At 42.8% G+C, this 27,657-nt stretch overlaps 1 protein-coding gene across 7 annotated transcripts in view; it reads left to right on the forward strand.

The window, feature by feature from the left end:
* Positions 1-27,657, forward strand: part of mast4 (microtubule associated serine/threonine kinase family member 4) — a 109,507-nt gene that overhangs the window by 863 nt on the left and 80,987 nt on the right. For 6 of the 7 annotated variants that reach the window (XM_031577267.2, XM_031577268.2, XM_031577269.2 and 3 more), the window contains exon 2: positions 21,512-21,665. In XM_031577267.2, the coding sequence (XP_031433127.1) occupies positions 21,512-21,665 (154 nt within the window). Of the gene's footprint in view, positions 1-1,690; positions 2,780-21,511; positions 21,666-27,657 lie in introns of those variants that run through there. The other variant, XM_031577272.2, reaches the window with a different exon arrangement.

Raw genomic sequence — 27,657 nt, forward strand, 5'->3', positions numbered from 1 at the left:
CATTTCATCATAAACCCCTGACTTGGGTTGTTTTCTTTTTTCTGTATACTTGAGCAATCTCTCTATATACTTGATAGAACTTGAAATAACAAGTTGACAAAGAGAACCTAATTATTCTGTTCTGTGACAGTTAGTATGAAAGTTTCTCTGTTCGATGGCTCTATGGGTTGATTCAATTCTAAGTTTAAATCTTAACAAATGCTTGTCAAACGCTTAACAAATCTCAGAGAACACATTGACAGCTCTGAATTGATCCCCATAAACGTGTCGAGACACTTTTCTGAGGGAGCATTGCGAGATGCTTCCAGTAAATCTGAAATGCTTTGCCATGTTATGTCCGCATGATTGTGTCACTGAATAATGTCTAATTGCTCTAGACAAAGGGAATTATGCTATAGCATGGCTCTGCAAGTTATGGCAGCTTGAGTAACTTGTTGAGTTGCCAGGCCAGGTCTGGACTGGTCTCACATGCTTCATAGAGCTCCCGTCTCTTTTAAATGCATTCAGCTCGCAAGACTTTCCTTGAACGCAAGAGGACTGGCTTATCCATGGGCCTTGATCGAAGTTTCTCTTAAAAATGGCAGTTCAAGCAGCATCAGATGCCTGTCTCTCCTGCTGCATGCATATCAGTGCGTGAGGAGGTGTGTTTAGGGCAAGCTCTTAGAGAGGTGAAGGTCTTGACTCATCAGCAGGTAGCTGTGACTGACCTTTACCTCAAATCAGGCATTAGTCAGCCTGCTATAAACACCGGACAGCCTGTGGTGAAGGTGGCATATCCTCAAGATCTCACCCCTGGTTTGTTTACAAGACGTCGGGGGTCTGGCTGCATGCCGAAGCTGGACCCTGTCTGTTTATACCTGCGTGATGTAAGCCATGCAGTCAGGGGAGAAGCCCCTCTTGGTGGACTTGTGTTCAAATGAATCTCAGATAGTGCTGACGTGTTTGGCACTAGATCAATGGCTTTATTAAGATTAAACTCCATGTGTTTGGGAGAACCCTAGCACTTGCTTTGGCACGCAGCCAGAATAGCCACTGAGAGGCCTCCTCAGCTATTTATGTTTGGATGGGATTGAGGGTTAGGAGGGGAGGGGGTAATGTTTACCGTAGCCTGAGCTCTTACAGGCCAGAGGATTATCGTAGTCCTATATTATATGCAGTCAAGTCTATAATGCACTGCTTGACATAAGCCTGCGTTTTTTTTGGCCTGTTGAGGATAATGATCAAGAAATGTGAATGTTTCTCTTGCAATTCAGTGACACTCTGTTATCTGCATAACAGTGAGACAGACTACTGCCTGCCTGTGATTATAGGTGAGGAGGAAAGAGCATTGCTAGAAGTAGAACTGCCAGGCAATTGCTTTTGCCTCCACTTTCTGTCATGGTACTTTTGAGTTAAATTATGAGGTTGAATTCTGATCTATCCACAAATAACTTGTCTGGCCAACTTTATCCTGTCACTTTGAAAGATGAGCTGTAACTCAGCAGCTCTCAAAATAATGTGCTTGATTTGTGTCTGGACGCATTCTGCTTATAGTGGTGCAAAGGAAAAAAATGCACTAGCGAAGACTACGCCGTCAATATTTGGGCTACGCTACAATATATAGCGACTGTTTACATGTTATGGTACAGAAAGTATTGCGATTTAATTCTGCAATACATTGCGATTTATTTCTCCCATATATTACATTTTGTATACTGGTAGTCTTTCGAACCATCTTGTCTGCTGTGACCCAAAAGAAGAACAAGGTCTTGTACCACCTTGTGTATTTCAGAAGCATTGTTATCAGTGTAGATGTATGTACCAAAACACACAAATCAAATCATAATATTAAATAAATAAATATTGCGACACTTGGCACCGCTATATCAATATAACATTGTGCCAAAAAATATTGTGATACTGTATCGCTTTTTTCCCCTCCCACCTCTTTGATACACTGCACTCTCTGTGGATGTTTTGCTTTCATCAATATAACCAACTTCCAGTGGTTACTTGGGAGAACATGCAAATGCTCTCTCTTTCTCTTTCTTTCTCTCTCTTTCTCTCTCCATGCCGGTCGCTCTCTCGTTTGGCCCCCTTTTATGATTCTTTTTAGTTGCCCTGTCCTCATTTTTTCTTTCTTTTTTTCTCAAGTGTGGATGGTTCAGGTTCCTGTTAACCCATTGGCCTTGCATAACAGTCACTGCAGTGTTAGTGTTCTGTTTAATTTCACAAAGTCCTTTGTTGTTCTACATCGCCTGTACCCAGGTATTTGGCCACACAGGGCTATATCCACTTCACTATATATACTATATCCACTTTACTGTATGTACTACATCTGTCAGTATACTACCAGTAAGCAGTTGGGGATAATACCCTGTATTGATCCTGATGCATCCCTCTACCTGAATGCTCTCTAATCATTCTCCATGACAAAATATCAAAGGTGAAGCCTAAAGGTTATAAATAAGCAGAACATCTATTTTGTCAGGCTTGTGGGCTTCCAAAGGGGATGTTCAGTGTCGCTGAATGGCTTAGTAAGTAAGAGGATTGAGCTTTAATCTGTTAAAGACTCCTCTTGCATCTATGGTGGTGGCTGACGATGTCATCACAGGAAGTGGCTTTGATGTTTTCGCTCCTGGTCCATTCATATGATTTTGAGCGTGAGAGTTGACCATGGTTGGAAGGTAGTGTGGTTTTCGTAAGGATTACCAGTGGTGATTTCAAATTGAATCTTGCACCAATGGCACTTCGCAGTCATCTTACAGTGGCTGAGTGTGCATCTTCGGATGACTGCAAGGTAAGATACTTTTTTTTGAATGGGGCTACCCTCATGTGTGTCTATAAAGACAACTGAGTACCTATGGTTAGTTTGAAATGTATTGTCAATGAAGTAGGCTACCAAGTTCCTTGAACTTGCTAGATTCGTCTTTGTCTGTGGCATCATTTTTCAAGGTTAGTGTAAAATGAATTGTCACTATTGTAAGGGAACATAGATCAGATGTAAACAATCATTGCGTTAAGATTCCACTCCTTTAAAGTCTTAGTTAAAACTGTAAATTCTTCACCGCAGACAATATATGAAGTCTAGTGTTGTGGTTGAACAAACGTTTGTGGAAAATCTCTCCAAGGAATTATTTTAACTGTTGTTATGAATTGCATATTATCAAATAAGGTCAGTGAATCACAGAGACTGTTTAATAACAAACAAAGCCAGAGGGTTTTGACTGATGCTGTCAAAATAAAGAAATCCAACTAGCTTCCAATCACGAAAGGCTATCGGTTTTATTTATAGAACTCTTTGTTATGCAAACATTGATGTCATGCAAAATGATCAGTTGTTATGTTCTTGAAAGGCTGACCAATGTGTGAGAGCAGTAAATCATGTGGATAGTGGATAGTAACTACTTTTTCCATCAAGGTTGTTGTTTTATCAGTAAATCCTTGGCCAAAATTTCACACTTTCTAATGACAAGTCTGTCTGTGTAGAGGATCAATCCTGTGAATAGATTACGGACGATGTTTTTGGAGAGACATCAATTCTGTATTCTGTTAAAACCAACAGATGTTTTGAGTGTAGGACATTTTCTCTTCCATGCAGGCCCAATGAAGTGGTAGATGAGTTTGCTGGACACACAACTTGCCTGAAATGTTTAGGGAAACCCCTAGATGGGGAAAAAATCTTGCCTCTTCGAATATAAAGAAGAATGACTTTCTCTTGGCCTCTGTGTTAGTGAAATGACGTCATGTAAGCTTCAGTTATTAGGGTGCTGGGAAAAAATATCTGTGGGAGAGAATGTGTATGGACAGAATATCCTTTGGGAGCAGGTGGCCGCAATCAGTGTATCTGGCGGAAGGACACGACACGGGAATTGAGAACCGGTCCAGTACGCCGTTCTAATGAACCCTAACACTAGAGCCTGAGAAAGTGGATGTGTCAGTAGAGAGATGTTTAGCTGGTTGTCAGTACAAGTCCCTCTGCGATGTCTCAGACCCTACTCTTTTGGGAAAGTATGTGTTCACATTTTTGCTATTGACCTTTGGTCTCTTTTGTTGATTGCAGAGATGTAAGTTAAGGAGTAGAGCAGTTTCTCTGTTGTAAGAGGACTAGAGATGTTGTCTGACATAGACTGAACTCAAAATAGTGTTATCAAACAATGTTGATGGGACACACCAAGGCATAAAAGTGATGTTGGTGTATGGTGCATTCCTTTCACTTCTTGGCCTCAGAGATCAGGGAACAAAAAACAACATTTTGGTCAACTAGCCAAAGTAAGCCAGAAGGCCAGGTATATTTTTTTTATCTGTCAAAATGAAACAGTGCTTTTCATAACATAATTTCTATGTTATATTTACTACCATCATAAGGAACTTAAGAAACTGAAATGGTTAACCAACCTGTGCCATCAAAAGGGAATGTCTTGATTGGATGTCTTCCGTATCCCATGTTACTCTAAAAAGCAGTTTTTAACATTATCAGATTGAAGAGACGGACAATCAAAGTCATAGAAGATGAACTGCACTCGTATTTTACGTGCCAGAGAGGCTCAGTAACCACCATCATTCACCTGCCAACACAGAAATCTACACGCCATTGGCACTTGGCGGGTGCTAATTTTGTTCTCTGTCAGAGATCCTAAATTGCTTTTTAAAAAAACACTTGAGAGTGAATTCACCTGACTTCCTGTTCTTCATTATCTTGTTTGTAAAAAAATATAACTCGTATACAGGTCAAAAAATGTAGTTGTAATATATTCACATGGGGTTTTAAATATCTATGATGCATATGCTATTATAAGCACTGTTCTATGGGATCATGATCTCCCTTTGCCCAAATACCATACATAGAATGGGACCTACATAAGAAATAGGCCAAGTATCTAGGTTCCTACCCCATGACATGCAAATCAAATCTGTCTGGTGAGTCCTGATATTTTTGCAGCATCTTCATGCCACAGTGACATGCATTAAATCGTCAGTGCAGCTCTCCTTGTGAAGTTAGGATCCAGTCATTCACAAGACTTTGAAATCTTGGTGGAAGTCCTTTCCAATTTTTTGCTCCCTCTTTGGTAATAAACACTGTCTTTTTTTTTTTTACCCTCCAAAAATGCTTCTTTCGTTGCGTTTATCCAGCAGCAGACTTATGTCAACACAGGAAGCTCCAGCCCCCATGGAGGGGCTTTTGAATGGTGCCGGGTTCAAAGCCTGCCAAAAACATTACAGGGAGGTGGGACTCTATCTCGGCTAGTCGTAGAGAAGGGGGGGGGGGGTTCAAGCATTACATTATATGCATAATATAATTTACAATCACTGCTCTTGGGAACATATACAAATATTAATTTGTTCAACTATCAGGAGCAAGCCTGGGCTGTAAAATGCGCTCTTGAGAGAGAGAGAGCAAAGAAAATCTACTCTTGACAGTGATGTAGTATACCATTAAAAAGCTATATAATCATAACCCATTGTGATTTTAATCTGCCATCGAACACGTAAAACCTTCATTCACCTTACCACAGACAAAACGTGTAGTATAATAGCCAATATAAGGGCAGCAAAACAATCGTCAGATTGTTTTTGTTTTGTCGGCAGATATTATGCTAGCACTAAACCGTATTGCCTGCAGTAAACACCACTGCAAGTCCCTTGGACAAAACCAGATATTTTTTTCACAATCATAAAGATATCCTAGCAGGTAGCATAATTGTCTTCTGTCTTTCTGAGAAGTACATTCATTTTGAAAAGTCTGCAGTTAACTTACTCTGTTATACTGTTAAAAATGTCAGTCGTGCAGCTCCTAACGGAAGCTAGCTGACAAGCCATGCTAGCTTCACTAGCAAACAGTTAGCTAAATAGACCTGTTGCTGGTGCCTAAGTTGAGCTGTATTTTACCACAAAGTTTATGTTATAACTCACTTTAGTCTCCAAGGCATCCGACACAGAAATGCAAGTTCAAGTATGCAAGTAACACCGATATTATGTAAAAATATGAACAATTCTCAAAATAGTTATGTAGATACATATATTTACTGTATATTCACTTTATTGACAAGGGTCTAAAGTAGTCTTTAGGCGTATAAATGTAAGTCCTGAATTTCGCTTACAACTCTTAAACACTTAAAAACATGCCGGCCATCAGTGAGACACAGTGAAATATAGAACTGCTGTCAATGGCCACAATGGGTTCTATTGGGAGGGAAAGAGAGGGTGTGTGCGTGGAGAGTGAGAGGAAAGATGAAACACTGTTACAGCTTGGGGTGATACGGGTTATGTAATATATCAAAGTAAATCGATATTAAATTATATTGTCTCATCTTGTATATCTTTTGAAAATATATCAATATACCTTAAGTCGATGTGCCACCCAGCCCTCTGTGAGAGCAGAGGGAGACCACCCGACAAGCTCCTCTGTCTCTCGAGGCCATGTTGTTCTTCAGCCAGACTCTGCTGTTTGGCTGTGTTGTGTAAACAGTTTTGACCTCTTTTCTAGACGTGGGTGAAGTAGTTTGGGAATGGAAGGGGGTGAAAGTTGAGGTCGGACAGATGTGAGGTCTGTGAAGTAATTTGCTCACGAGGCTGAGAATCTCCGAGAAAGCCCTGGTGAGGGGTGCCAAGGGAGCAATGAGATCTCGTAACCTTTTGACTGGATATAGATCATCAAATCTTCACCTCTTACTCACCCTCAACCCGTGGACACAACTTTCCATTCTAGTTTTCTTAGTTGTGAATGCATCCTAATGTGAATGCTGACTAAAAAAGTACTTCGAATGTTTGTAGTATTTGTGGCAAACAATGGCTCATGACCTTATTCCTCAAGAAAGACTAATGGGTGTTTGCCCCCCTGGTGCCTTTAGGGGCAGATTCTTTGAGGGCTGGTTGGTTACTACACTGACGACGAGCTAGTCTCTCGGAGCATGCACTGTGGAGGCAGGCTGTTATTTGGCCGCCATAACTCTTCCAAAACCCCTCAAGGAATGCGGCCTGTGGCTCCAGGAGGCAGCACCACTGCTGAGAGTCGCTAGTTTCCATGGATCCTAGCACAGGCCATGGGCATGGAGGCTCTTGGTGGAATTATCGTCATTTGAATCGCCATTGTCTAAGTGTTTTTACACTGGTTTACCCACACTCAATCTACATCCAAGTTGGTGCTAGCAACCTATTTCACATTGCTGTGTGCTGTCATGCTCCCACGCAATGTGTGACATGACAGAAACTAGATAAAAAAAATTATGTTTTTTTTTTGTAATCTTGTAAACTAATGGGGAAATCTAGTTTCACACAATTGCTTTGGTTCATGTTCATCATGTTTGATTGCACATAGACATGCATAGCATGGTCTCGCAATTATCATTTGCCCATTTCAGCAGAGCGAGAAGAAATTGGGTGGCTATTGAACCGGCAGAGGAGTAATCACTGTTTTCCTTCTGAGTTCGCTGAAAGAGCGTCCTCCATTGGAAAGCACCTGAGGCTTTGCAAACCAGGCCTCGTGCATCCCTTCGGGTACATTTTTTTCTTCGTGTGGGGAGACGGATCTTCTGGGAAGGGATGGCTGAGAAGATAACAGCTGATGGGTGTTTCATTGCTCCCAGCTGCGAGAGCGTAGCCATCAATCCCATTGCTGTCAGGTTAAACACCAAACACCGCAAGATCCGGCTTTTAATAGATATGAATGTGGACATAATGGATGTTATGGCTAAATGGACAGAGCCTGCATAATGCCCCCCCCCCACACACACACACACACACTCTAAACTGCCTTGCACTGTACAGAGAGAGAATTAAATATGAATATGATGTTATAATGGAGGTAATCGCTTAATGGAAAAAAAAGGTAGTAGCCAGGTTTCTGTCTCCCTGTAGTCTGTGAAACCGTGAGATAAACCACTGATCCTTTGCCCCTTCAGACCCCTCCAGTTGTACCGTCTTGAGTCTGTGTTCTGGATTTTCATTCTGGAACAATCTACCCATGTGGTTGGTCTTTAAGGGCTGCTGGGGATTGAGCTGCCAGTTCCTTCTCTCACATTACTGCTCTGCTTGCAGGCCTGGACTATTCTGGGTTGAGAGAGAGAGAGAGACTGAGAGACTGAGAGAGCGAGGTAGGCAGTACAGTGTTAGTAGGCCTTACTGTGGGTTGACCCTGGCCAAGTGATGAGCACATGTCCTAGGTGCTCATGTGTCAGGTCATTGATTTGTGATGGAAGGGGAGGAAATGTGAGAGTTGTGTGAGACCCAGTTGCCGAACATGGCCCTAGTGGCCGATAGCATAGATAGCACAGCAGCGGCAATGCGTCTCGTGTTACGGAAAATAACTCCCTCAGTCGCCAGGCCTTCTCCTGTGCTAATTTGTTTGAGGGTCTTTGCTTACTTCCTCTGGTGAAAGGAACCTGATGGCTTAAGGATCAGCTGAGTGCTGGCCGTTTACACTTCAGGCCTGAAGTGTTACTAACCATCAACAAGGATGTGAGGGATGCCAACTTTGTAACCTTAGCTGGTCAAGTGAGAAAAATTGCAGCATTACAAACGGGATTTGGGAATCTCCACAGTTGGATGAAGGTGTTTTGGCTCTTACCAATACGCAAATGTGGATCAGGAATCTATTTCATAGTTCAATTGAGGGTTTTTGGAAAAATGGTCATAGTTTAAGTATTCACAAATTCACAGATAAACTTTACCCCCTGCCCCTGCCCTAACATTAAAAACAAGAGGCTGGCCACCAGGGAGGAGATGTGTGGTGACTTCATTCTGTTGTTCCTCACAACTTTGTTCTGTTGTTCCTTCTGTTGCCCAGAAGAGTATAATGCTCTCATGTTTGCTCATAACAGAAGGGCACACAAGTCTTATCTGCATTTGAATTTATGGTTCAAGGACTTTGCCCCTTTATAAGGAAACAGCAGTACGGCAACATCAATCAGAGAGGAGCATTTTTTAACAGTGATTTGGTTAAAGGTTAAATGGGGAAGATAAGCTTTAGAAAAGACTTGCAAAACATAGTTTTATGTTTATATTTTGTTATATTTTGTACTTTTGGGCAAGACACTGCCCTGCTACTGTTCAGCATCTAAAATACTACAGTTTTCTGTAGGACTACCATGGGGTTACCAGTAGCAACGGATTCAGTTTGCACTAGACCAGTGGTTCCCAAACTTTTTACAGTCCCGTACACCTTCAGACATTGAATCTTCAGCTACGTTTAAAAAAAAAAAAGTTTTCCTTTTCACCTTTTAGTTGAATTCCGTTTTATTCCGTTTCGGCTCATTTTGTTCACCCTGGGCTAGATTGATGCCTTAAAATGAGTGAATAATATGTGCCACAAGTGAACCAAACCTTCGAAGGTTGTTGCTTGCCAGCCATCAACAGAACAGAAGACTAAAAAAACATTATTTGCAGGCGATTGGGAAGATGAGCGAATTAATTTGACAGGCTACGGAGGTCTGTATGTCAACGTTTGAATAGGGGGGCGTGGCCGGAGCGGAGTTCAGCACAGACGTGACATTTTCTCAGTGGTTTTGTTTTTTAATTAATGCTTGTTCATCGTTGCAGGACAAAATACTGGGGAATTTGGGCGATTTTGATGCACAAAATGATGTTTCCGTCTGAAAGTTGCAATTCTGTTTCAAAGGGTATATTCCGCGAATTCCGTCCGTTTTCCGTTATCGCGGACATTTTCTCCCCGCGTACCCCAGTTTGGGAACCGAGGCACTAGACGATATGTAAGGGATAATGTATTGTCCGGAGGTCATTATCCAAAAATAAATCCCGACGGGGCGAACAACACCCCGACGCGCAGCGGAGGGGTGTTATTTCGTCCTGAAGGGATTTATTTTTGGATAATGACCGACGGACAATACATTATCCCGCTTATTATACGGTTACTTGCCAAAAACTATAGAAGACATTCCTCCAAAACACCTCTTTTTAATGATTTAGTTGCCGTTTCGTGATTTCCGCTAAGAAATAAATAGTTCTTCAAGCAAATAGAACTTTTAAGTTTCAGGTGTTGCGTAGCAACCCATTACTTGCTGACTTCAAATTACAATGAGTCTGTTACGTTAAATGACCGGACTACTTGCGGAATGATATGAAAGATGTGAATTAGAAGCAAAAAAACCCGTTGCCAATGACAGCGGTCAATATCTTTTCGCAGCGGTGAATATCAGGAAATATTCACCGGCGAACGTTGGGATGGCCCATTCAAATCAACGGAACTTTTTGGAACATTCTGAAGAGCCGTATAATAAATCACAGTTAAGATTTTGTTAATAAATTCAGACTATGAGGGTGCTGACTGCTAATCATAAACTTGAATGAGCAGTAGGTGAAGTACATTACACAACATTTTCTGAGACTCTTGCCAATTTTTTATTAAAAGGCAACACTAATTCAATTGGCCTTTGTTTCTGTGTGATTCATCTGATTTAAGGTGATATAATGAAGTGGTGCGACTTTAATTTTGCTGATTACATTAACTTCCTACCCTAAGCGTCACAGGCATGAAATGAAATGCTTCATCATTGACAACACTGACAAAATGCTATTTTTTAACGTTTTCATCTTGAAAAATAGTTATACTTGATTTTAATTGGGGGACATTATAGTGTATATAATACATAAATACATCAGTATTTAATAGATTTGAATCAGCAGCAGTATGTGAGATGGTCCTGTTGTCCTGTCATTTATAAAGGCTATTCTCCCTGAGGAATATATTCTGTTTTTCTTTTATTCACAGAAAATGCATTCTCTGTTGACAGTCCATATGCAAACCTGCTGTAAGGGAATGGTTTCAGCTCTCTAACCTTAACTGTCCGGTATATACATTTCCTACTGCAGTTTTATGTAAAAAATAAATGATGTTTCATCCATCTGAGCTAAACAGCTTAACGTCAAATCCCTTAAAGGTCGATGTTTTAAAGTTGATACGATGCTTTTCATCCGTGTGCGGACTGTTGATCAAACAATTATCTAACTGTTATGTAACATACTGCATTTTCATTTTCCCTGGATCACAGTCATAAATGCGAAAGGCCAGGGAGCACTGTCAAGCCAGGGGTCGGTTGGTTCGATGTCAAGAGATTTGTGCCCACAGATGCTGTCTGTTCGCTGATGTGTTGCTTTTTTCAATGTTTAGGGGGGGGGGGGGTGTGTATGAACTAAATGTAAGCGATCACAGGCTTACACAATATGCTCATGTTGATGACTTTGAAGGCTGAGACCTTCATCATCACTATCATCATCATCAGCACCACTATCATCCTTGTCATGTTTTAAAAAGAATCAACAACAGCAAAAACAGCACTCCTGGCCACTTCAGATAAATAGAGCGTCGCTCTGGCTCGGTGAACATGTATAATTATGTGCTGTTAATACATCCATTATGTTTAGCTCCTCTTGGTGGCCCTTCGTGGGAGGGAATATTACCATATAAAATGAAAAACGCACCAGGGGTCAGGTGAACTCTGATCATGCCCATGACGGCAACGGCAGCAGCAGCAGCAGCAACAACAACAACGATAAGACTCTGATGAGCAATAAAGCATTGAGCAATAAAGTGGTTTCATGCCTTTTTAAATGCAATATCTCCCTCTGAAAATGTAGCAGCTGGGGCTGGGGTGGTGGTGGTGGTGGCGATGACTGTGAAGATGGTGGCGAGGAAGATGTGAGTGAATGGGTGGATTCCCCTTGCAGTGTGGATTGTAATTGTTGACAGAAGCAGCCTGTGCCGCCACGTGTCTGGTTGGGTGACACTCCCCATGGGGTGAGCACATACAGAGCCCCTGGGGGGGTCCCGCTCCTCACTGCAGAGACCACTGAGTGTTTGCTCTGCTCTCTGTCGGGTGCTGATGGGTGTGAGGGAACTATTTCCAGAAAATGAGTTTCTCTCACTCGCAGATGGCGTCCACACAACAGTAGAGTGTTTGTGCTTTGCATTTTCAAGAAGACTCCCATCCACACAACATTTTGTTGTGTCCACATGGAAATGCAAAAAATAGCGAAAACACTGTTGCTTGCTAGGGCATTCTTAAATCCCAAATTATAGCATACAGCTAAACAAGGTTGTTATCAAAGCAATGTCACTACAAGACAAGATAAATCCTTTAAACAGTTTTTTTAATTTTTTTATCAGCTTTGGGTGAACAGAATTTCTGCTTAAGGTTGCTAGCATTTAGCGTCATTTTATATCAAACAAATCCAGATAAGGTTTTGGCCGCTGATGTGTCTGATAGATTATGTCCTCCTAGTACAAAAAGAACAAATTGTCTGACAGCCATGATGCTTTTCACAATTAAAGAATAGATTTTCTATTCATTGCCACTGAGGAAGTGGTAGGAAGGCTTTGGATGACGGCGCTCAGCCTGAAGCTTCACAGAGAATGAGAGGCGTTTGAATCAAGTTGGTGCCATGTCGGCATCGTTTTCTAAAAATGCTCAGTTTCCCTTCGTTACTTGTCCACCCCGCGATGTAAGGGCTGCATTCTGCATTCAGTCGCCACTCTCAAAAATAGATGTTGTCAGACCCCGAAAACGTGGTCTTGGAAATGTGGACACAAGGCAAAAACCTCTCAATTTTTGTCGTTGTCGTGTGGACACCCTCTTTCTTTCTTTGCCCCTCTGTCATGCTTTGCTCATTCATGCCCTCTGCCTCTTAATGTATTTTCTTAATTTGTCTTTCTTTCTCTATCATTTCTGTCATTCTCTGCCTCTCTCTTTTTTTGTAGCTTTCTTGCTCTTTGTTTCTCCATAGTTTCATTGGTTTTCTGTCATCTCTTTATCTCTTTTTTTTCTGCACTTACCTTGATGCCTTCTGGCATCCCTCTGCTTCAACCTTCCTTTTCCCTGACAGGGATTTAAAGTCTTCAGCGACTCTTGTCTCTTTGCCTCAGATCAGAAAGGTGTTTTCACTGCTTTTCCTTTCATCATTCACAGTCTCTGTGATACTATGACGTCTGCTGGAGAGCCATGCAGATGCTTTCATGGTGGATTTTAAATGGGTTTGTTTGTGTAGAGCTCGGACCAGCACGTTCTTACCACACTACTCCCTGTCCTGTTTTTACTCACTACACCGCTCACCTGCACTTCTCATGGGGAATGCCCATGTCTGCGTTACACTCGTCTGACGGGAATCGAGTCTCTGTTTCTGTGTGTGAAAATAAGATAAGGCTTTGACATTGCTTCCACACTACACCAAGCCTAGGAAGGTGTTGACTTTGCACAACTCCAAGATTTGAACAAGGCTTATCAAACAGCAAGCCCCCGCTTCGTAGAACCTGCCTTCAGCGTTTGGTCAGTGACCTCACCGGAAAAGCCGGTATGGACCAAGTAGCTTGTTGTGGACCAAGCAGTCTGTCCGCCACATATCCGCCCACCCTCTACCCACTCTGAGCCAAAAGGGACTCAGTGTTTTGGGTCTGGGAGTGCATGGGTGTATGGTTTACTCTAAAAACATACCATGTCTTTACCTTATACAGAAGGCTGTCGGTGAAGCATGTCCAGTAAAGAGAGGAGAAACCTCCCTCCTGCCTGGGAGGCTTGGCACTGCTCTGGACAACAGCAATGACAAAGATTGAATCCCTGATACCGGCCTTTAATCGGAGCATGTGGAAGAGTCAAAGCTATGTTTCCATCCCCAGGCCCCTGTGGAGAGATTTGCACTGACTTTGGGCTTTGTCTTTTTAGTTTTTTGCTCTCCTTTTGAGCTGAACGTGGTTCTTTTGGGGTTTTTGGTTTAGCTCGAAACCAGTGAGAAAAAAAGCCTTTTCTCTCTGCAGTGTCTTTTGTAGCCTTAGGCTCTCTTTCTCGCTCTCTCTCTCTCTCTCTCTCCCTTTCTGTCTTTACCTGTGAATAAATACATCTCAAAGCTGTACCTGTCATCGTGTTCATTGACTTTGATCATATGAGGTATGAGAGCTCTGGCTGGTGCTTTGAGGAGTGGGATAGGAAGATGGAATGTAGTAATTAAATCTTGGAATGCTGTAGTTCACACCTCCTATTGTTCTCTTTAGAAGGAACTATATGGCAATCACATTGCACAATAATGTTCTAAGTTCTAGTGGTTCTGAGGTCTGAGACCCACCCACACTTATTTGAGTACAAGTTATGGGTCAACTTGGAAACCGGTTGGATTTTACTGAGACTGTTGGTGTCTGAATGATGTAGTAGGTAATGAATGGCCCACAGGGTCAGGCAGCTTTTAAAGGAGGCTTAAGAGGTCAGGTGATCTGTCCATTGACAGAGCCAGTTACGTGTTAATGAAGACTATTTAAATAGATGCTAAGTAAAGTCTGTGTCTCCATACAGTTGTGTGAATTGAGTATGACAATTGTGACGTCTTGCCTGTGATGTTTTTGCTTTTTGAATAGGTAGAATATTTCAGGTTCAGAGGTTCAGGTTCATGCCATATTTTGGGTAAATCTATTTACTAAATCAGCTGATATACACTTGTTTATTTACATCAATTAATTTGGCAGATTAGGTAAACTATACATTTCATTAGTGTGTGTGCCCCCTGGGATTTAACCCCTGACCTTCTTGTACTTAGCACCTTGCTCTACCAGTTGAGCATGTTTCACCTATGACCTGTAGCTCAGGGTTGTGTTCCTTAGCCAATACAAAACTGGACAGGAGTTTTACTTTCTGAGCATGCTCTGTCCACTCCTGGCCATTTGGTGGTGTCTGCCTGTGAAGGGCTCTCAGGTTCGTGCCATTTGGACATTTTAATCCAACAGACTTCTGAACTGTCTGGGTTGCTCCTTGATGAGACTGATACCCTCATACTGTTTTTAGCATCTTTCCCTTAAGCCGCTTACTGGGGTCATCATTCAGTTGTCCTGTTCCGGGCCTTCCATGTTAACTTACATAAGTGTGTTTGGATCTTTCTTAGGTTGGAGCTTGGCAGGAGGCACTAGTGCACTGTTTTCCTAGATGACTGGATGAGCCTCCTGAGAGAACGAGACTGATAGTAATAGGCCAGATACCTGCATGGGGGTAGTCAGAAGGTGTTCTGCTCTTATATTCCAAGGAGACACCATTGTCACGACTGCAATTATCACCAAAAACAAAGCACCAAATTGCAGTGCTGAGGGTTACCAAAACAGTCCTCATCAGGGGAGCCGTCTATTTAAAGCTGGTTTTATCCCTTTGGGATCTATGGGTATGATGTACCACGTTGATGTGTTTTGTTTGTGTATTGGGAGGCTCAGGATTAATCACATGGTTGGATGGTTGTAATGAGGGCGGTCAGTCTTGATGTATTGGCCAAGAACAGTGGCGTGATACTTGCATTTAACTTAATTCTCACCGTATTTGTTTACTTTTTGGATGATGGATCACTCTCGTTTGTCACGCTGCAGGAGTAATCAAAGATGGCTCTCAAATAGTCATTACTGGCGATTCAATGGGGAGGGTGGTGGTGTTGGGGCACAGCACAGCGGCTTCGACGATTTATCAAAACGCACACCACCCAATCTCATATGAGATTACGTCATTGAAACCTGATCGCATTCGATGATGAATGTTCAGGGAGCGATGGTCACACCTGTGTGTTTAGGAGAAGAAGAATGTTCTCCTTCCTAGAGCCCATAAATCATCACTGGCCTTCAGCTTTGGCCCAGAGCTCTTCAGAGCTGTTTGGGTGTAAACACGAGATGGCGTTTAGTCAGCACATGAGCAATGCCGCCAGCTTCCAGTGCATGATGGTATTTTTATGACTCCCCATCTGTTTTTATTGAACACATACGGGAGATATTAACAGGGAATGGGCAGGGGGCCAGGTGATGAGCTCATTGCTTAGGTGTAAGAGATTAAAGGCTCTTTGTTGGTTGGTTGGTTGGTTATCAGATACATAGTCTTTAGGCTGCTTTGGTTAGAAACCATGGGAGATTTGGTTAGAATCTAAAGGGAAAAAATATGTTAATCAAGCATGCCGCAGTGATGCTTGCTCGACAAAGAAGCACTGTATCACTAGATGATGGAAAGATAACTCACAAGCAATGAATGTGTGACTCTTGTTCCCATGTCCAGTAGAATGTCATATTCCAGTGTGCGCCTATGAATGTATGAATGGGAATGGTCTTTTTTAATGGAATACCATGAATTAATGTTCTTAAAAGGTACAATCAGTGATGCAAAAAGAAACAAAGAAAACCTCCTTAGATCCATCCAGTCAGGATGATGATGATGATGATGATGATGATGATGAACTACTTGTCAGTCAAGTCAGTCTGTGCACTAGCTAGGCAACACTGCATGCTGGTACCCAGGGGTAGGGACCCCAGGGGAGAGCTCTCAAAGCGGGGGTGTATTTGTTTGACTGATTGGTCCCACGGTAAAACGGCTGTTTTTATGTCAAAATCACCAGTTTTAAGTTAGAGTAAGTTGAAACCTGGACACCTACAGGCTTTGAGCCACTGTGCAACACACACTCTTTCAACGGTCAAGCTTTCATTTGCACTGTGCCACTGGCTTACTCTCCTTTAGGCCAAGAGTACGGCGCTGACCCCAGGTAACCTCTTTGGGCGCTGCGCTGCGCTGCAGCAAAGACATTAGTGAAAGCTCAAGCACAATTGAGAGACAACCGCTGTCATTCCGCCACCAGTGCCATTACAGCTCTCTTAAATCCAGGCGGCCCATTGGAGCTGCTTTACAGAGATGGAGAGCTTGACGATGCTCCAGCCGCTTCCAACCAGCCGGGGTGTTTTATGAAATAAAGCACAGTGCTGCGATGTCCGCACCAATAAAATGAAATCAGTTTTGTTTAGCTGACGATCACTGATTTTTATTCATTTTATCGCTGCGAAAGGGATTCTACTGTCATAAATCAGAATCAAATGACCTTCAGCCTCCTTTTTCTTCCTAGATGTTTTTTTTGTGCCGTCAATATATGTAAGTACAGAGTTTACTGTTGTGTTGTGTTTGAGTTTTCTCTCTCTTAAAAAAAAAACAAAAATACTTTGCTATTCTAGCCTGAAGTATATAACGGCCTTTTGTTCACCCATTTGAAACCTGACTGCAGGGCATTGTAGTTGTTGCTTGCATGCTAAAAGTGCACCTATCTCCATTCCCGACCAAGCCCCAGGTCATATCAATCCGAGCTGATATGAGCTGAACCAGTCAGAGGCACCTCTCTTTATATTACAGCTGGTTTCCTTTGATGTCAATAGAATTAGCTGCATGCCTGGCTTTTTCTTTTTTTTTTCTTTGGGTTGCACCAGTGGAAAGTTGGCAGTGCAGATTGGATTATGTCCTCTATTTCGCAGAGACAGGCAGGAACACACCTTCACTCGTCTTCCCTTTGGCCTGGGGTGAACTTCAGGGACTGATGAGTTTCAGAGGAGGTCGATGGTTAGCGGGATAGGGGGGGGGGGTGGCTGAGGAGGATGAACGTTGCGCTAGACGTGCTTTTTATTTTTTCCCTCTCTGATGTACGTGTCTTAACAATGCCATCTTTGTTTTCACGGCCAGCGCAGTAGTGAGTAAGTTGTTGCAAGAGCCAGTAAATGGCTGTGTACTCATCACTAGGACGGTGCCCATTTGAATGGGAGGAAACGTCTCCTGACTGGGCTTCCAGAGCCCCCAGGGCAAACCAGCTTTGTTGGGAAGAGATATTCTTTTGTAAAGCAGGGCTTTCCAGTTTCCTCCATCGTGCAGAAAACCCTTAAGGGAATGTGGAGGCTCTAAGGACACTATTGTCCTTACTGGTGCGGTTCTGGGCAGTTTAGTCATTATCGAAACCAAAAACCAGACATGGTTCCCTCTTCACTTACTGACAAAACAGGAACATGTTCTGTAGTGGAACCCTTCTGTGCCTGAAGGTTATGTCATCTGTCAACATGGGAATGTTTTGCTCTTTTTTTCGAGCTGGGAAGGTGTGTGTGTGTGTGTGTGTGTGTGTGTGTGTGTGTGTGTGTGTGTGTGTGTTGTTTAGCTTAATCAATGCAGTAGCATTTGCTGCTCTGTGGCTGTTTATGTGTGTTCTCTCCACAGAGAACTGGGATGATGAATCAGTCCCTCTTGACTGGTGGGTGTTTCCCCGTCCGAGTTGTCGTAAGCGCACTCTGGACCCTGCTCGTGTTTTTGTTTCGCTGGGAGGACCGTTTCCTCCACACCACTATTGTTCTGCTCAGAGAGGTGTTACGAGCTGGAACATTGTCCCTCCTGGCTGCCGCGCAGCCTGCCTGCGACCGGTCAGCCATGTTGTGTCATGGTACTCATTGTTGTGCCGGATAATGGCACAGTCAGGGGACATCGGCCCACCTCCAGGCAACATGATCCAATACCACCTGGAGGTCTGCGGAAGCCTCCAGGACATGACCTTGATGCCATGAAACTAACTCGGTCTTTCTTCCCATCTGTACGCCCTACATTGGGTTGAGGAGGGGTATGGTGTCGAATCTGTTACTCACGTTGCCGTATAAAGAAGTAACCTTTGTGGATATGTTATATTAATAAGTTGATCATTTATTTTCCCTTTAACTATCCATCATACATAGCCCACATGTTTCAAATCGTGCAGAACACTTTCCTTTAAATTAAATGTTAAAAAGGCAAGTAGGCTAAACGGTCTGTGTATCAATCATTTCTGCGGTCAAGAATTCTCGCATGTGTATTGTGTAGGCCTATTACTGCCGTAACTAAACTGTCAACATGGCTACCATGCCAACTGTATGAATGGGATCACCTGGTTAAACAGGTTTTGCAGCCATGTCAGGTTTTCCCAACGTAATTGCTGTAATTGATTATGCTTATATTGAAATACAGACACCAAGAGAGGATGATAAGTTGTTATTTTTTTTAATTATCAAACTGAAGTCTCCATCGTGACACTGACAAATGTTGTTCTGCAACTGCCTGGGTGTTTCATTCATTCATTCTTTGTTTAAGCAGGGTACGGATTACAAAACAGAAGAGTATGCGATCTCTGTACGAATGCATACTCAATTATCATTTATCCTTTGCTTTATTATTCATATTAGTCCTAATTTCACTTTGAACACATACGTGACCCTCATGACCGCTGATTCCCCTGATAAACCAGCTGGTTGCGCAGAAAAAGGATTTAGCAAGAGAGTTTATCTATAGGTGCTCCTTCCTTGGGGAGGTTTACCTGGAAGATCTACATGGTAATCCGACCAATTATGGGTCTTGACTAGGGATGCACCGATACCGATATCGGTGCCGATACTTCGTTAAAATACTCGTACTCGTTGTTGAATTGCCGATACCAAGCACCGATACCACTCATCAGTATTTCACTGCATCAAACTGGCCGGGCTATGTTGACACAAAATGTGATTTATTGTCCTACCTGTCCTACCATTCTCTGCCAGACTAGTACGTAGCTTATTTGCCGTCTTGTGTTGCATTTGCTTGATGTTTGACTGTGTTAGGAAAGTTTGTCATAGTGTCAAAGTATTTCAGTATACAGGTTTCGCTAAATTTAGCTGCTACCATCTCGTTAGCGATTAGCAATTCCGTTGTGCTGCCTTAACGGCGATTTGGGCTCATTTTAAGATAAATGACGACGACAGGAGTAAGGCACAGTGTAAGATCTGCACTGCTACGATGTCGAGGGGCGGAAAGGAAAGTACTCTGTTTAACACAAGCAATTTGATTAAACATCTGAAGACGCACCATAGTGCTAAGTACACAGAGTTCACTGATGCTAGTGGCGCAAGACCGAAGCAACCAATCTTAACTGACGTCTTGCAAAAGAAAAAAACGCGCACGCACACACAGAGAGAGAGAGGTAGAGAGAAAGACTGTCTGTGCCACATAGGTTAAGTGATTGTTTGTGTACTTGAGCAGGAGATTCTTCTGAACCTTTTGTAACTGAAATGTGCTCTTGTGCTAATCCAGTAATAGTTCTGTTCACTTTTTGTTAAGCAGACTGTGTTGTTAACTATGCAGCAAATTGAATTGCCTTTATCTGGTTATATTTGCATTTTGTCTAATGTGATGATATTGTCTGTTTGAAGGCTTTTTTTGTGTGTTAAAACCAGAAAGCTCTGTTTATTTTTGGCTTGGGATAGCCTTCTGTTAATTTTGTACTATAGGCTTGACATAATCTGCAGAGGATATAATAAAATCTGCCTCCAAATTAATTGCACTTTCATGGAGACCAAATCTAAGAAGTATCGGTACTCGGTATCGGCAAGTACACAAATAAAAATACTCATACTCGTATCGGTTTGTAAAAAAGTGGTATCGTGCATCCCTAGTCTTGACCCATATGGTAAATGTGGGTTTTATCCGCGTTCATGTGCACCAGATTTTACACTGATTTGACTCCCATGTATATTAATGAAGAGAATGGGTGTACTTTGTGCATGCGTTGTGTTTGATAACTCTGACAAAAAACCTCTGTACACAAATCGTGGGATTGTGTGTACACATGGTCTTACGCCATTTGTATGCAAAGATTGATACATTTGGCCTGTAGACATGTGAGGATAAACACATTTTCATTTTGGGTGACACCATTACATTGGTCTGTTAATGGTTTATCTAAATGATTATCTACAGTGTAACAGACATAATAGTGTGCAATAAAACTCTGATACGTTGTACTTACTTACTTAAACATTGCATTGTAATACACTCTATTCTATTATGTAACGGTAGAGTATCAACACAAGCTGTATTAAGTTTTACTTTATGGTATGATTAGACTTTGACTTAGTCATATTACACTATGACATTATTGTTAGTCTGCCTGAACTGATAAATGTGGTGACTGTTTTGGTCAAAGTTCTCCCAAGCGAACGTCTCGCTCAGAAGCACAATAAAATTAAATTAGAAATGTTCCCTTTTCCCCTTTCCCCACAATGCACTCAATTTACCATTATAATGGCAAATGCATTTATGTTCCAAAGATTAAGTGATGTGCATGGAATAGGATTGTTTATCGCTCTTGCTCACTCGTGTGTGTGTGTGTGTGTGTGTGTGTGTGTGTGTGTGTGTGTGTGTGTGTGTGTGTGTGTGTGTGTGTGTGTGTGTGTGTGTGTGTGTGTGTGTGTGTGTGTGTGTGTGTGTGTGTGTGTGATATTTGAGGATGTTCAGATCTCTGCAGAAAGCCTCTGTCAAGCCTGAATGAGAGGAAATTGGTGATTACGTAACGAGTAAACATTTTGAGAGGCTATAAGGAAGTGCAGCCCCGTCCCCTCACTTATTTGCTCTCACTTCTGCTCTAAATTGATGTGCTTTCACCGTCAGCCAACTCACAACTACCTCTGGTCTCACCCATCTTGTTATATAAAAGCCATTCTCGACGTTCTCTTGCATGACAGACATTTCTGTCCAGTTTGGAAAGGTGCTTTTTTTTATGATAGTCGTATGAATGTTAGTTTACTTGGTGTTTTATGGAGCCAGTGCACGCCAGTATTGCATGTCCCAGTTCACTGATAACAGGAATGATCCACTAGGTCATGGTCATGTGGGTTAGGTGTGATCATGATCAGAGATTCCATTGAATGAGGCCTGCTAAGTGGGGGATCTCTGATGAACCTCTGTGTTTATATTCACTCTTCCTCTCCCCTCTGCAGCTGGATAACATCCTGTACCCCCCCTCCATGCCCTTCCGGAAGTCCAGCAACCCGGAGGTGTCGTACGGCTCGGGCGTGGCCCTCAAGTTCAAACGGCAGATCAGCGAGGACGGCAGACAGCTCCGCAGAGGGAGCCTGGGGGGAGCGCTCACAGGTGGGGCTCATCTGTGGCATGTGCTAACAGAGAGACAGACAGACAGAGGCACTGACAGACAGTTAGAAAAACACAGACAGACTGGTAGGTCAACCAGATGTACAGAGACAGGTAGCGGCTGTGAATGGACGGACTGACTGACTGACAGGACTGACTGACTGACTAGCAGCTGTTCACAGATAGACAGGCTGCTTGCAGAGAGGGAGCAAGAGAGTGAGAGAGAGTGTGAGGCAGACACAGACAGACACAGACAGACGTGCATGTATATAGGTACATATAACCACAATTCTGCTAAAGAGACAGAAAGGAACACACACATAGACAAAAGTCATTCTGTGCGTGTAAGATGTAGACTTTGTGCGACAGAGCTTTGTGCTCTCAAGTTCTTCAAATGTATTTTGGGGTCCTAATTTGACATGAAACACCCACTTGAACGCACGCACACACATACACAGACTGCCAAACAGCTAGACTGATTTGTTGTGATGCAGGCATCTAGAAAAATTGAAAAGTGGTAAATTCACCCTCTCATTTTAATGCCACACAGTGCATTCGATTTCAAAAATTCTGTCAAATTCTCCTCAGAGAACGGTAATATTTTCGCTGCGTGGTGATAAGTAGGCATTTCCCGCCCCTTGTAAAGGATGCCTGGGAGGAAACCATCTCACGAAGTGAGAGGATCACCATTTTCCTACCGCATATCCTGTTTGCCCTCTCTCTGCTCTGTGCTGCTCTTTGGTCGCAGTACTGCACAGGATGCAACTGCAGGGCCTGCTGTCCCCGAGGGAGAGAGAATGAAGGAGACGGAAGGAAAGAAAGAGAGAGAGAGAAATAAAATGGTTCATCCTGCTCTCTGCAGAGAGGTGCTCCCTGCTCAGTGATGGGCTATGTCCTATGGTCTACTACATGGGAGAGGCAGACCATTTTTTAGGTCCCACAACACGTCTGGTAGAGCAGGATGCAAGCCAGATGAAGATTAGGAGTTTTGGTGGAGCTCACACTGACAAAATGCATCTTACAAATGCACTTTAAATTGCTTAGCATCACAAAACACTCATCAGAGATTGAGGACAGGTGCAGGAAAAGAGATGAATTTCAAACATCTTTGTTGATGTAAAGCGGCGTGATGAATAAAAATGAGTCTATGTCTTAGTCTCTCTCGGGGTGTAGAGAGAGAATGGAGTGCAGCCGATACACATCGGCTTTGTGGTGTGGTGCGGCTCGGCCTGCCCTCCCACTACTGAATTCCATTGGCGTGGCAGGTTCAGACAAAAAAAAAATACATCCTCTCCCCTAGTCCTCAAGTGATTTTCGAAAAACACACGGCTGCGTCTGATGCTCCTTGTCAGGTGAACATGCTTTTAAGACCGCAGTGCTCTGTGGGCGTCACAAACCCTCGACTGGGGTAATTTACACTTGTATGGCGCTCGGCTCGGCGGCTCTCTAGGGCCTCTTAGCAATCAAGCTGCTGGGTGTGCTTGAGGAGGGCTGGTCGGGGTGGAGGAGATGAAACTGAAACATGACCAGCGGCTGACTAACTGTGGACAATGACAATGAGGATGTGGGACGACGATAAGTATGACTGATGCCTTTGCTGGTGATGGGGATGAGGAGGATAAGGGTGATGAGGATGAGGAAGATAAGGATGATGAGGAGGATAAGGGTGATGAGGATGAGGAAGATAAGGGTGAGGAGGATAAGGGTGATGAGGATGAGGAAGATAAGGGTGAGGAGGATGAGGAGGATAAGGGTGATGAGGATGAGGAGGAAGATAAGGGTGAGGAGGATGAGGAGGATAAGGGTGATGAGGATGAGGAGGATAAGGGTGATGAGGATGAGGAAGATAAGGATGAGGAGGATAAGGGTGATGAGGATGAGGAAGATAAGGGTGAGGAGGATGAGGAGGATAAGGGTGATGAGGATGAGGAGGAAGATAAGGGTGAGGAGGATGAGGAGGAAGATAAGGGTGAGGAGGATGAGGAGGATAAGGGTGAGGAGGATGAGGAGGATAAGGAGGATGAGGAAGATAAGGGTGATGAGGATGAGGAGGATAAGGGTGATGAGGATGAGGAAGATAAGGGTGAGGAGGATGAGGAGGATAAGGGTGATGAGGATGAGGAAGATAAGGGTGAGGAGGATGAGGAGGAAGATAAGGGTGAGGAGGATGAGGAGGATAAGGGTGATGAGGATGAGGAGGAGGATAAGGGTGATGAGGATGAGGAAGATAAGGGTGATGAGGATGAGGAAGATAAGGGTGAGGAGGATGAGGAGGAAGATAAGGGTGATGAGGATGATGAGGATAAGGGTGATGAGGATGAGGAAGATAAGGGTGATGAGGATGAGGAGGATAAGGAGGATGAGGAAGATAAGGGTGATGAGGATGAGGAGGAGGATAAGGGTGATGAGGATGAGGAAGATAAGGGTGAGGAGGATGAGGAGGAAGATAAGGGTGAGGAGGATGAGGAGGATAAGGGTGATGAGGATGAGGAGGAGGATAAGGGTGATGAGGATGAGGAAGATAAGGGTGATGAGGATGAGGAAGATAAGGGTGAGGAGGATGAGGAGGAAGATAAGGGTGATGAGGATGATGAGGATAAGGGTGATGAGGATGAGGAAGATAAGGGTGATGAGGATGAGGAGGATAAGGAGGATGAGGAAGATAAGGGTGATGAGGATGAGGAGGAGGATAAGGGTGATGAGGATGAGGAAGATAAGGGTGATGAGGATGAGGAAGATAAGGGTGAGGAGGATGATGAGGATAAGGGTGATGAGGATGAGGAAGATAAGGGTGATGAGGATGAGGAGGATAAGGGTGATGAGGATAAGGAGGATGAGGAAGATAAGGGTGATGAGGATGAGGAGGAGGATAAGGGTGATGAGGATGAGGAGGATAAGGGTGATGAGGATGAGGAGGAGGATAAGGGTGATGAGGATGAGGAGGATAAGGGTGATGAGGATGATTATAATGATGAGTAGCAGACATAGCAGAAAAAGCAGACATTGATACATCAGATAAGCAAAGTCTTGTTGGAACTATATTATGCGCTACTATCAGAAATTTGAGGCGTGAATCAGAGTATACATACAAATTTATATTTGAAAGTTGAAGATGATGGTAGATATGGAGATGGAGATGCTGAGAGGTGGCTCTGCTCTGTTTTAACTGCGATTAGAGAAACGTTGTCTGTTTCTGAATGTAGTTTTCCTGCTGAATGTAATGTTCTTATTCAGCAGTAAAAGCAATAAAAAAATGTATTCTATATTAGCATAATGAGGTACCTCAAACTGAACCAAAATAATGAGGAGCATGGTGTAGTAGCCTAACTACCTCCCCACAAATTGTACCTTTCCAATTTTACAGAATCTAGCACTGCTTTAAATTGTATCTTGTTAGTGTCAGACCAGGGACATGATTATTTTGCTGGGCAGAGTTAATTTGCTCTGACTTCTCACTGCACCCTTCTAAATGACATTCTGAACCATGACTGCACCAAATATACAAGCTAATGTTGTTTTCAATCTTCAGCTCTGCCCCGAAAAGAGCATGCAACCTTTAGCTAGCGCCATGATTGGGTCACCTCAGGTGAAATGTCCCTCTCAGATTGCCATAACCTAATCTAGTCTGATGCCCAGAGAACAGACAGGCTGTATCTACTTGAGGTTCTAGCTGAAGGTCGCGCTCGTAAGAATTATACCCCTGGGAAAGGACAGGTGAAAGTTCGTTGCCAGGCGACAGGCCCTGAGGCCTCTCCAGAAAACCTCTTGTCAGGCGGTTGACATCATAATATGGATGCCGTGCTTGAAAAGTGTCAGGGGCAGACTCATTGCACTGATGGAGACCAAATGCGAAAGACTTCTCACTGGCTCCACTGCCAGGCTTAGATCATTGTTTTTGCTAAAACCTTCCTACATCTTAACCCTCTGCTGACACTGCAGTAGGATTATGTCACTGAAAAATACCACAAGCATGGTTCAAGGCTCGGGGATGACACACAGAGGACCAATATGGCGATTCCGTGAAAAAGGGTTTTGTTGTTTGAAGTTCATGTCGAGGTGAAATACATCTTTCTGTGTCCTTAGCATCCCTTAGTTCCCTGTAGGAAAAATGCCCTCGGAACTGAAATCCCTGCAATTCAGTGGAACCCCCATAACCGCTGATTTGGTTTCAGTTATCTGTGGTTTAAGAAACAACGAAAACATATTTCATAAGATTTTAATTCTGCACCACTCTGAGTAGCTTTTCCGCACTGTTGTGCTTAATTGTGTCTCTGAGCTCTGAAGCACTTGTCCTTCAATCCTCCTGGTTGCATTCTATCCTTATTTCCTTCATGTTTTTATCAAAGGGAGGTACTAGGATTTAATGAAAGAAAGGAAGGAAGGGAAAAGGTAAAAAGGTTTTTTTTCATCGTCTGTTGAGGGATTAGCAACAATGTCAGAATCCTGTTCGTTCGAATAAGAGACCACATTTACACACGTTTTTATTACAGAACATTATTATGATTGTTTCTTTTTTTTTATAGGTTATTGTTCTTGATGTTTTATTGTGTGTAATTTATAAATTAAACTTTATCATAGGTATGTATGTACACAAAAAACCTGGCGGTATACACATATAGTGTTTGTTACTATCCGTAAGTAGATACGGTGGCCCTACTGTACTGGCGATGAGGAGGAATTAATGGTGAATTATCTTAGGCCTTACACTGTGTGTGTGTGTTAATCCGCACAGCCCTGTACCCCTCACTGGCACTGGGGGTATGCAGGCTTAATCAGGGTTTTTAATTAAAATATCCTTAGCTTATTCAGGTAGCCAAAGTCATGAGCTGGATCCTCTTTAATAGATCCGGAAATGTTAGGTTGGGAGGGAAGTGGGGCAGTAAAGCCCTTACAGAGAGATGGCTTCCCCTGCTTTACGTCCTAAATCAGGACAGACACAACATGTTCCTGAACCACGTGTGTCATTAATCTATACTGCTCCTGGTAATCCAGTGTGCTTCATTAGTACATTACTTATACAGGTTTCCCTCCTCGTGCCGGGGGTGTTTATATCAAATGTTGGCAGGAGAAACTGCTCTTCTATCCCCAGAATAGTATATTGGTTGGAATGTTGGCTTGTGAGCTTGGTTGTCTTGCTGCTGCCACCTAGCTTCAGGAGTCTGTAGCTCCCCCCGTTCTGAGCTGAGCGTGGTATAGCCACAGAAATGAAGAAAGCTATTTCATATTTGTAGCTTTCTAAAACCTTTTAAATTTAATACAAAAACAGGGAGTGCATTTATATTGTGTTAAGATTTTGTATGCTCTTAAGTGAGCATCATGCAAGTTCATTTATTTAAACAGTTTGAGATGATGATGTCTGAGGATATTTTACTGCACATATTGCATAACAAACTTTTACATATGTTTCTCAATGTCGTTGCATTTGAGAAAAAGCAGAAGTTGAGACGAAATGTATACTGCACTTTGCTCATCGTTGTAATACCTGTGTTGAGCAATGGATGTTGACTTCATCTCATGTTCAACAGTGTGACTCTTGTGTAACATCCAAGAGTGCCATTGCAGTGATGTAAGTGGCTTGTGTCCACGGTGACCCGATTTAATTCTTTTAGTCTGTTGTCCCAACAGTCTGTCACGTCATGTGCTGAGACTGTGATGGGGATGGCTTAGTGATTTAGAATTACAGCTTTGTAATTGTGTAAAAAGAAACTGTCTATGTGATTTGAACAGTTCACTTATTTAAACCCTTATTTAATGTTTTATTTTAGAGTAATGAAATTATCCGGTTGCCTCTTTTGGTGTATCTAGCCTGTCAACATGAATTGATGAACACTTCATTTTCATTCCCTAATGACCTTTTAATTTAATGGAAGAATGGCTGTTCATCATCAGAATGTTCTGAGAACAGTGGTACAAATGTCTGCACTGAAAGTTTTTTCAGAAAAAAAACCATTTAACAGATTAAAGCTCAGTGATTGCGTACCTATAGTTATCCACC

This window comes from Clupea harengus, chromosome 12 (assembly GCF_900700415.2).
Source record: "Clupea harengus chromosome 12, Ch_v2.0.2, whole genome shotgun sequence".
Lineage (NCBI taxonomy): Eukaryota > Metazoa > Chordata > Actinopteri > Clupeiformes > Clupeidae > Clupea > Clupea harengus.